The 12500-nt window shown below is 32.0% G+C and overlaps 1 protein-coding gene across 1 annotated transcript in view; it reads right to left on the bottom strand.

The window, feature by feature from the left end:
* The window catches only part of LOC137634826 (probable glutamate receptor), a 17884-nt gene that overhangs the window by 4158 nt on the left and 1226 nt on the right, over nucleotides 1–12500 (bottom strand). Inside the window, exons 2-7 of the mRNA XM_068367379.1 lie at nucleotides 11802–12064; nucleotides 9887–9988; nucleotides 7737–8078; nucleotides 5084–5199; nucleotides 3599–3772; nucleotides 1–101 (exon numbers count right to left, since the gene is read on the bottom strand). The exon at nucleotides 1–101 is cut by the window's left edge and continues 111 nt beyond it. Coding sequence (XP_068223480.1) covers nucleotides 1–101; nucleotides 3599–3772; nucleotides 5084–5199; nucleotides 7737–8078; nucleotides 9887–9988; nucleotides 11802–12064 — 1098 coding nt within the window. The remainder of the gene's footprint in view (nucleotides 102–3598; nucleotides 3773–5083; nucleotides 5200–7736; nucleotides 8079–9886; nucleotides 9989–11801; nucleotides 12065–12500) is intronic.

The raw sequence follows: 12500 nt of genomic DNA, 5'->3' as shown, positions 1-12500 counted from the left end.
CAAATATGGCGATCGAGAGCCAAGCTTGCCAAGTGAATTCTTTAGTGTAACTATTTCCAGCATTCTCGAAGGCCGGGATATATTTGAACACTAACATATACCTGTAGAAGAAAGAGTTATATTTATTGGAGCCGTTGGGCTTATAGCATCTTGCTTTTCCAGCTAGGGTTGTAGCTTAGCTAGTGATAATTTTGGAATATATTAATTAACGATAATAATAAATGATATATATATATATATATATATATATATATATATATATATATATATATATATATGTGTGTGTATGTATATTTATATATATATATACGTATATATATATATATATATATATATATATATTCATCGCTAATTAATAATAATAATAATAATAATAATAATAATAATAATAATAATAATAATATTTCCACATCTTGTCTATCCCACATCTACTCAATTCAATTTTGAACTTCGATAAAATAAAAGTTTTATTCACCTAATTTACTGCGTCATGCTTCCATTCTATATTTTGCTTCTCGCATATTATACTATAATCAATTATTTTGAATATTTAATCCTTCTTAGTGATACATTTGGACCTGAGCTTCCTTTATCACAGGACAATGAAAACATATATATATTACTAGAGGATATTACTTGAAGACGTGAACATTGCGTATTCTTTTCAAAATAGTTAATTTATTTTGGCAAATAAATGTAACTGACATAACATTTCCTTTTTTTTTTTTCTTTTTATTTTGGCTTAACATTACTATAGTCAATTCTTTTTAGTTAGGCAGATTTGCACCGACTCGCAAGGGTGCCCTTTTAGCTCGGAAAAGTTTCCTGATCGCTGATTGGTTGGACAAGATAATTCTGACCAATCAGAGAGCAGGAAACTTTTCCGAGCTAAAAGGGCACCGCTGCGAGTCTGTGCAAATCTGCATCGCTAAAAAAAATTGACTATAGAATATTGCTTTCCTTTCTAGGTCGCAGCATCCCCAAAGGAACTACATTTTTCAAACACGATCACTCGATTGGGAAAAGTTTGTGTGAGTTTGTTTCTCTGTGTGGTTACTCTCTAATCTTGACTACACAGTACGTTTGTTGGTGCAGCCAAAGGCAGCGTAAATCTGCAGCAAACTAACAATAACCATTGGTGAGAAATGGATTTCTATTGGATTTTTTACTGCATAAAGGGTTATTCTTCAGTTATATCAGGGGTGGCCAACCTATGGCGCATGCTCCATTTGCACGATTACAAGTGGCGCACTATACCCCAGATATAATAAAAGAAAAAAACATGCCTGCTCATAAAAAGGAAAATAATAATACTAATAATAGGCCTAATACTGATTTCTAGAAAATAAGTACAAAAAGAATTTGAGCAATTTAAGTATGCATATATATATATATATATATATATATATATATATATATATATGGATAAATATCAACACAACATCGTCTTCAAATAGAAATAAATTTCTACCTCATACTTGGGATCGAACGCTAGCCCCTTCTAATGAAAGGCCAGGTCGAAACCAACCATGCCACGATTTCCTTTTATGGCCTCTCGTGGCATGGTTGGTTTCGACCTGGCCTTTCATTAGAAGGGGCTAGCGTTCAATCCCAAGTATGAGGTAGAAATTTATATATATATATATATATATATATATATATATATATATATCAAATGATTATTTGTATAACTGCCAAATATGTCCAAATCACCATACTTAAAGAATTGAAAGGTGGTTAAAGTTTGTGTGGCGCATCTGAATTAAAAGGGGAAAAAAATTGGTGCATGGGAAATAATAGGTTGGCCACCTCTGAGTTATATCATTCTATTTAGAGTATTTGGGGCTTTGACGATACGGAATTTAGCTTCAGTCTCCTCCCTCTCAGTGAGATTGTGGGTTGATTTAAAATATTTTTTTTTCATTTCCTTTCCTCACTGGGCTATTTTCCCTGTTGGGGCCCCTGGGCTTATAGCATCCTGCTTTTCCAACTAGGGTTGTAGCTTAGCATTTAATAATAATAATAATAATAATAATAATAATAATAATAATAATAATGCCAATTACAATTTATGATGTCGAGACATTCGGTTTACCGTTCATCCATTTTTCAGAAATGGAATATCTGCCAATCAGTGCTTGCACCTCAAGAACTGGTAAGACTCCTAACCGTTTAACAGGATCACCAGCATCCACAGTATGTTGGTATAACACATTATCACTATGCTGTGAAAGAAATCTTTTATTATTATTATTATTATTATTATTATTATTATTATTATTATTATTATTATTATTATCGTAATTATTATTATTATTACTAGCCAAGCTACAAGCCTAGTTGGAAAAGCAAGGGCTCCAATATGAAAAATAGCCCAGTGAGGAAAGGAAATAAGTAAATAAATGATGAGAATAAATTAATATCATATCATAAACGTCTACTGGCAGTAATAATGATGGTAAAGAAAATATTTCATACTTGCTGGAACGCTAATTTAAAATAACAAATGATTATCTAATTTTGCCGAATACACTTTCCTAGTTATACCTATCTCTACATATCATATATTGGAATGTAGTAACTTATCAGAATTCAGAAATGAGTTTTAACAATGTAAGAAATCAGGTATGTTATTTTTTAAATAATGATGTTTGTACCAAAATTGTCAAAACGTTTCCTAACGATAACTGGAAGAAATAACGTAGGCATTGTTTGATTTGTTTTTATAATACTCTTTGATGATATTATGTATGTATATTTCACTATATTCGTTGGCGGGTTTATCAGCATGCTAATGCACCCCATTTGATGTCATTTTTATGCCAATAAATCCTTTGAATTTGAATTTGAATTCTCTACATATCAATATTATCTTCGCCAAATTCGTTGCGAAGGCTGTTTTGATAGGCGTGTATATAATTACTTATGTTTGTACGTTTGTTTATATGTGATTCACATAACTAAAAAACTATTTGACCGAATCTCATGAAAGTTGGTGGAATGATTGGCTATGATCCAAGGACAATTTTGTTGGATTTTAAGAGTGATTGTGTCAATGATCAAGGTCAAGGTCATGCAAAGGTAGAACATATATTTTTGCTATGTCGTAATTTTTATCCAATATTCATGAAACTATTGCCAAAAAAATGTGCAGAATTCAATTGCCTATCTTATGATATGCTGAATGACGTAGGCGAAGGTATGTTCTCTACCGAGTGTCCGTTCTAGTCCATTTGTTATTTCCCTGAAGAGGAATCCGCATGAAATTTGGTGGAATGATTGGCCATGATCCAAGGACAATTTGATTAAATTTTAGGAATGATTGTGTCAATGGTCAAAGTCAAGATCAAGGTCATGAAAAGGTAAAACATATCTTTTTGCTATGTCGTAAATTTTTATCCGATATGCATGAAACAAGTGCCAAAATGTGCACAATTCAATTGCCTATCTTATGATATACAGCATGACATGGGCGAAAGTATGTGCTCTACCGACTGATTGATTTGAGTTTTTCTGGCATCCTGAGTGCCAGTTCTAGTCTATTTGCTATTTCCCTGAAGAGGAATCCGCCCAGAGTGTTTTCAGAATGCCGACTCACCCTTCGCTTTGCCATCCGTAGGGGAAATCAGCAGCCTGACCCCTAGCATGGTTCAAATCCAAGTCGGCTAGGGCGAAGTCAGCTCGATCTGCTACGAGATCTCCGACCATCCCATTCCATTTTCCTTCGCGAAGACTTCCCCATCTACGGTCGGGGGTTTCGAAGCAATGAAGCCTGGATTATATAGAAATGGAATACATGTCTGAATTATTTGAAAATGGAATACAAGACTGAATGATTTGAAAATGGAATACATTTGTGAATGATTTGAAAAAGGAATACATGATAATGTTATGAATTCTAGATTCAGATTTGAAAAATATTGAGGAATAGTCTGATTGCTCAATAACAACAAAATATAAATGGTACACTTTAGTAATTACGTGCAGTAAACTTCTAAGGCTTTGAAAAATTAAGGACGTTATAGATAGAAAAGCAATTCGGTTCAAAAGCAGCGTTGGTGTTACTAAATAAAATATTCCTTCGTAGGAAGGAGTATGTTAACCGGTATTTGATAACCAAAAGATATAAAAAAGTAATAAGAAATCAATCTAAAATAAGAAGGGCGATAAAAAAAAATAAAAAATAAAATACACTTTATGGGAAGAAATAAGATATCGAGCATTCATGATATGTGGAAAAGGAGTATTTTGGGCATTAAGCCTCACTATATTCTAAAACATGATTTAAAAAAAAATCATTTTATGTATGTATGTACATTATTTGTTCTGGCCTCTTTTAACAATCCAGAATGGATATACTTAAGAAGCCATATCTTAAGTAATATGAATACAGACTTGGTTTTCTTATACTTTAACCATTGATATAACCTATTCGTGTTAATTTTCAATTCACTGAATAAGTTGATTTGTGAATTAATCACTTCGTCTAGTAAATTTACCGACTCAACTGAAAGATCATCTGACCGACATTGAAAATATAAATTTAATAGACCTAAGGCTAATAAATTCTTATCTTCCTAGCAGTTTTAAATCAAGTTCAGATACACAAAATTTCTACAGTCGAATTAGGTAATCTAATATACTGTACATATGACGTTACACTGTTCTTTCAGGGAAGAAGAGTTTGGTATAATACTGCATATTTTGTGACCGGGATTATATAGCCCTGTTCCTAAAATATTTAATTTTTCCTTTTTTCCTTTTCTCACTGGGCTATTTTCCCTGTTGGGGCCTCAGGCTTATAGCCTCTTGCTTTTCCAACTAGGGTTGTAGTTTATGAAGTAATAATAATAATAATAATAATAATAATAATAATAATGAGACATAAATTCCATTTCTTTCTTAACAGACAGCTAATGAAAAAACTGACATACTCTGGTATGCCATGTCGGTTTCATATTTAAAGATTATTGTATCTGACTTAATTCAGTGTATAACTACCCATGTGCTTATTCCCTCCAGTTATTAATATTCAGAATATCCATAGTTTATATCATTAAAAAATGGTCTAAGAAACACATACGTGAAATTCAAGGATCGTCTGAAGATGTGTAATATTTCTCCAAGTAAGCCTTGAATGTCGTCTGCTTGTATCGAGCCATCCTCACTCACTTTAGCAATATTCACATAAACAGACTCCTGAAATAAAAAATTGTAGGGTGAAATATGTCATCTTATTTAAGGTTTAAAGGCCGCTCATGAATAGCAGAGGCAAATGACAGTGACATTGCCCTAGCAAGCGGGACAATGCCCTACAGACTGACCATATATACATATGATCAGCGCCCAAGCCCCCTCTCCTGGTTTTAATTGTATTTACTACTACAACTACTACTACTACTACTACTACTACTACTACTACTACTAATAATAATAATAATAATAATAATAATAATAAAAGGCCAATACCTGCATTTTCACTTGATTTACGAAAAAAATTAAAAACATGAACATTTCTGTATGGAAAACTTTATCGCTCTACTACAGTGGGAATAAGAAAGAAGCGAGACTATACTGAACATTGTCTTACTTCTCTCTATAATGTGTAAAATTCATAGGCTACTAAATGATAATTTAACAGCTAATCGTTTTATTTCATGGAGGTGAGGCTAAATTTCTATAATCATGCCAGTATGATTCAAAGAAATTGCCTAAACAAAAAATAGAGAAAAACTAAAAATATTTTTTATTTTTGTGTATATATGACGGAGGGGGGGGGGCTCAAAATTAATACCAAGATGCGTATGAGACCCTTCCAGTCAGGAATTCTATGAAACCTTTCTCTATGCCAAGAATTGAAGCAGTATTCCCAACTATCATACTGGATGTGGCAGAGATGAGAATGTTGAGATGGATGTGTAGGGTGACAAGAAGAGATAAGATACGGAATGAGGTAATTAGGGGTACCACAGGAGTTAGAAAACTATCAGATAAGATCCAAGAAAGTAGGCTGAGGTGGTACGGTCATGTCATGAGAAGAGATGAACAGTATATTGGGAGGAGAGTGGTGGAAATGAAGGTACAGGGAACGAGAAGGAGAGGGAGACCAAAGCGAAGGTGGATGGACTGTATCAAGGATGACCTTCGATCAAAGGGATTAGGCCTAACCGGTGATGAAGTGTGGGACAGGTAGAAATAAAGTTGGATGATTGACTTGGGCTATATGGCTATTTTATATACATACACACACACACACACACATATATATATATATATATATATATATATATATATATATACATATATATATGTATATATAAACACACACGCATATATGTATATATAAATTTATATATATATATATATATATATATATATATGTATATATATATACATATATATGTATGTATATATATATACATATATATATATATATATATATATATATATATATATATATATATATATATACATATATATATGTGTGTGTGTGTTTGTGTGTTTGTGTATACATTTTCGCATGCATGTAAGTGTTAAACATATATTTCTATACAATTGTGTGTACATGCGTGTGTATAACGAGAGAGAGAGAGAGAGAGAGAGAGAGAGAGAGAGAGAGAGAGAGAGAGAGAGAGAGAGAGAGAGGGGGGGATAATTCAATTTAGATACGTACTAGGGTTCATTACCCGTAAGATAATTTTCTTTACCATTTGTAAGAAATTCACCAATACCTTTTATAATCTAAGAATGTTAAAACCACCAGCAAACTTCACGTTTGAAATCTTTATAAGTGACATTGAATCTAATCAAAACTTTGAAATGATTTCATTGTATGTTTGAAAAACGCTGATTTTATTGCATGTTTGAAAATCGTATTCAGTACGTATTGTATCACATCTAATGTCACTGACGATAGCTACTGTAATCATTATATACAAGGCAAATAACAATTGTTTACCCTGCGGTACATGGAAAAATAGGGATTATTTGCCAATCATAACTCTGAATAAAACAGAGCAATTCATCAATTTTATGTAGGGTCATGTTTGCCTTGTAAACATAATTTTCTCAAAGAAACAGACTCAGAAATGTCCCTTGAATTGATGTAACAAAGACATTTTGTTGTTCGGCAAAGTAAATTGTAATAGGTTGAATATTAAACTTTGGCAGCATAATTCAAGTGACTTGATTATGAGCTCGGTGCAGTGAAGAAAGTTGGTAATCACACATATGAATTAGATTACCGAGTCACTGAATTTGTAGAAATTAGCTTCAACTGCTGTTTATTTCAATTATTCCTTTTCATCCCTGAGTTGATAATACAGATCGAAGTTATCGGTCAATTTAACTGCCATCTACCTTCGAACTACTTATGACTCCATTTAAGAACTTCAACTCAAACAAACTTTTTACAAATTCGAAAGCTTGATAATTTGGTTCAATCAGCATATTATTTGTCACCGTGTCTTGTATTAATGCTGGTTGTTTCTTTTATGGAAGAAAGTAGTTTGTTGTTTGGCGTTTTATTGTAAGAAATATTTTTTTACAATATATGTGTTTTCATGGACACATGGGTTAAGACTACATTCCTGTCTGAAATTAATGGTTATCTAGTCAACCTGTGTTTTTAATTATCAGATATCTTCACAAAAAGATGGAAGAGACGAACAGAGAAGAGAAGAGAAGAGAAGAGAAGAGAAGAGAGAAGAGAGAGAAAAATAAGAGAGAATTCGTACCTGAACTGTGGAGCAACGGAGGATAAGACCCGAAAGGTCCTTTCTCCTTTCCCAAGGCTCCCTGGAGAAAAGAGGGTTCGCAGGAAGTTGTTGAGGTTGTTTTAGTGATATGGCGTTTCCCAACTCTGCTAGTTCTTTCCCGTCACTGTTTTCTGCGTCTGGTAGAGACCCAATCAAAATTCGTTCTTTTAATCCGTCTCTGGGAGGCCTCCACTCCTTAGCTGACCAACTCCCAAGGTAGATTGTTGTGGGGGGTAAATATGATGCTATTTTGTATACGTCCCACAAACTCACTCTAACCGACTTTGAGGCTTCAACTTTAGATGTTACTGCGAACACGGCCTGGTCATGTGGTGAAAATCTTATGAGGTGATGGACAGAAATATGCTGTACGTAAATTATTGTAACTATGTAACTTTCCTTGTTTTATTAGGCTACTTGACTTTTCTCATGTGTGCAGTTGAATGTGGCTTTCTGTATGCTACTGAACCATGCCGAAATAAAACTTTTCAAGCTCTAGATTACCAGTAAGTAGGATATTTATTATAGGCTATGTAATTGCAACGTAACTTCAATAATATTGATTGAATGACTAATTCAATTTGGTATGATCTTATGTCCAAAAGATTAGAAAATATTATTATGGAGTTATGGGGTCCTTTGGCAGGCCAGACAGTACTACATTGGATTCTTCTCTCTGGTTACGGTTAATTTTCCCTTTACCTACACACACACCCACACACATACACACCCACACCCACACACCCACACAATGAATAGTCTGGCATACTCTTTACATATTTTCCTCTGTCCTCATCCACCTGACAACACTGAGATTACCAAACAATTCTTCTTACCCCAAAGGGTTACTGCACTGTAATTGTTCAGTGGCCACTTTCCTCTTGGTAAGGGTAAAAGAGACTCTTTAGCTATGGTAAGCAGGTCTTCTGGGAGAAGGACACTCCAAAATCAAACCATTGTTCTCTAGTCTTGGGTAGTGCCATAGCCTCTGTACCATGGCCTTCCACTGTCTTAGGTTAGAGTTCTCTTGCTTGAGGGTATACTCGGGCACACTAATCTATCTTATTTTTCTTCCTCTTGTCTAGTTAAAGTTTTTTTTACAATTCATATAGGAGATATTTATTCTAATGTTACTCTTCTTAAAATATTTTATTTTTCCTTCTTTTCTTTCCTAACTGGGGTATCCTCCCTATTGGAGCCCCTGGGCTTATAGCCTCCTGCTTTTCCAACAAGGGTTGTAGCTTGGCAAGTAATAATAATAATAATAATAATAATAATAATAATAATAATAATAATAATAATAATAATAATAATAATAATTCTACTGGTTCTGCACCATTGAGAAATAATCTAATACTCCTAATGTGCTCACAACTTATCCATCCAATACGTCTCACCAACAGCACATCTATCTCTCTTCTTTTATGGTCCCATGTCTCCATATAATCTTTTATTTGAACTAATACTGATGATTTGATGAAGGCGAATTTCGCTTGACGAGTTGCTTTTCAATTATTGACATAAAAACATTATAAAGTCAGTCAACATTTGCTCCACAGTGAATTATTGAAAGAAATCTAAAAAGAATTCCTTAAGTACATAGTATTTTTTCAGGGAATTACTAGAGCTATCTCTATTACAACATGTCACCCTATTACTTCGTAATATTTATATTATAAGATTCGCTTCTATCCCAAACGGACAAGGGAGACATAAGTAGAAATTGATTGATTGATTTGAGGTTTTCTGGAAATCAATCAATCAATTTTTTTTATATCTCCCTTGTCCGTTTGAAATCGAAAAACAAAATGTCAAGACCAGAACAAAATTGTCGATAAATACAATAAAAAGCCGAATTGTAATAAAAAGAAAAATGGAAAATATGGACAAATGTGGAAAAGAGTATATTAGTATTCTAGTTAAGAATCATCTTAAGACCAGAAGAAGATTGTCGATAAATGAAAAAAAAAAATCAAATTGTAATAAAAAAAAAAAAATTAAAATATGGAAAAAAAAATGAGGAAAAGAGCATATTAGTAATCGAGTTAAGAATTGTATTACGTTCATGATTGTTAAATACGAAAAGTACGAAATGCAAATGAATAGCTTGTTAGATCACTCCTTATCACCTTGTTATCTAGTGGGAGGTCCAGTTCATTGATAGATGAGATCATTCCGTGACTTAGGAGGATCAACCAGGAGGATCGGCGATGTTCCATTGACTGAAAGACCTGCAAGCAGCATTAAAATAAAAATAAATGGGAAAAATTATTATTATCATTATATATATGTATATATATATATGTGTGTGTACACATACATATAAATATATACACATATATATATACATACACATATATATATACATATTATATATATATATATATATTTATATATATATATATAAAACTATATATATATATATAAAACTATATATATATACATATATTTAATGTACATTATATATATATATATATATATATATATATATATATATATATATATATATATAGATAGATAGATAGATAGATAGATATAGATATATATATGTATATATATATGTATATATATATATATATATATATATATATATATATATAATATATATATATATACTCTATATGACAGGATGACCCATACGGAAAACAATGCCACATCTTTAATTCTTTTTTCAGTGTTTTTAGTCTTGAAAAAATGCACCCGAAAAATTCTCAAAATTTATCTGCAATATTTTTTACCGTAATGGTGGCAGTGAGGCCTATTCGTCATGACTGACAAATAATAACAATCTAGCTGTCAAGGGTCTTGAATTTAGGATAAGAATTGTCTTATTTTCTTATTCAATAGTCAGAAATATGCAATTCTGATACATACATACATACATACATACATATATATATATATATATATATATATATATATATGTGTGTGTATATATACATATATATATATATATATATATATATATATATATATATATATATGTGTGTGTGTATATATATATATATATATATATATATATATATATATATATATGTATGTATATATATACACACACGTATATATATAAATATATATATATATATATATATATATATATATATATATATATGTATGTATATATATACACACACGTATATATATATATATATATATATATATATATATATATATATATATATATATATATATATATATATATCAGCAAATTATTTGTTTCTTGCAGAACCAGGACAGTTCTCATTATACAGACCTAAAAACATACATAGTAGAATTATTATTATTACTAGCTAAGCTACAACCCTAGTTGGAAAAGCAAGATGCTATAAGCCCAAGGGCTCCAACAGGGAAAAATGGCCCAGTGAGGAAAGGAAATAAGAAAGTAAATAAACGATATAAGAAGTAATGAACAATTAAAATAGAATATCTTAAAAACATTAACATTAAAACGGATATTTCATATATAAACTATAAAAAGACTTATGTCTGCCTGTTCACCAAAAAAACATTTGCTGCAAGTTTGAACCTTTGAAGTTCTACTGATTCAACTACCCGATTAGGAAGATCATTCCACAGCTTATTCACAGCTGGACTGTGTAGAGTAGTATTGAGCCTCATGATGGAAAAGGCGTGACTATTAAAATTAACTGTATGCCTAATATCACGAACAGGATTGAACTATCCGGGAAGATTTGAATATAAAGGATGGTCAGAATCATAAAAGATCTTATGTAACATGCATTATGAAATAATTGAATGACGGTGCCAGAGATTAATATCTAGATAAGGAATAAGAAATTTAATAGACCTGTCCTGTCCAACAAATTGAGATGAGAATCAGCAGCTGAAGACCAGACAAGAGAACAATACTCGAAACAAGGTAGAATGCAAGAATTAAAACACTTCTTCAGAATAGATTGATCACCAAAAATCTTAAAAGATTTTCTCAAAAAGCCATTTTTTTGTGCAATTGAAGACACAGACTTAATATATCTATGTGACTTTTTTTGTCAGTACTGAAACTAGATATTTATTCACACGTACATGTTTTAGATTCATTAGATCCTTTGCAGTCAGCAGATGTCCAACAAATAATGGGGGTGAAGCTCTTCTTTCCGTATAGTAGGCAAAGGGTAGGATCTCGTCACCGCATCCCCAGGAAGGAGTCTTCGTCGTGATTGAGGCATTCAGAGTCTTTTGGCAGGAGTTATGAAACGCAACATATGCAGTTGGTGAATTACGAAAGGATGTCAGAAGCCATTTCCTCCAGAGTGGCTGTTCGGGTGATGTTGAAAGGCCGTTGCTCTCTGAAATTCGTTACATTAATCAGATACAGCAGTTTCATTTCAATGTCGAACTGTTACTAAGCCCCTCGTGATCTACTCATTTGTTGATATGAATTATTGTTTAGTTATACATTTATTTTGAATAAAATCTACGAGATACTGGTCCTCATATGAAAATATAAGCCCTTATGAAGGAATACTCAGCCACAAGAGTACAGACCAGACTGCATCTGGACAGTGTTCAAGAGAATCATTTACTGAAACAAGACAGAAATGATATGTTCACTATGTTGCAAATGTAAAAAAAAAAAAAAAAAAAAAAATAATAATAATAATAATAATTAAATAAATAAGTAAACAATAGTAATGTCTAATCTAAGCAAAGACAGGTGATTTTTAATACTGTTGGCTTGCAGTAGGATTCATGACTTATCATGAGCATATACTGTAGACGTTG

Source organism: Palaemon carinicauda, chromosome 45 (genome assembly GCF_036898095.1).
Source record: "Palaemon carinicauda isolate YSFRI2023 chromosome 45, ASM3689809v2, whole genome shotgun sequence".
NCBI classification, from domain to species: domain Eukaryota; kingdom Metazoa; phylum Arthropoda; class Malacostraca; order Decapoda; family Palaemonidae; genus Palaemon; species Palaemon carinicauda.
Note: the sequence above shows the minus strand (reverse complement) of the source record. Positions and strands in the feature narration are given on the sequence as shown.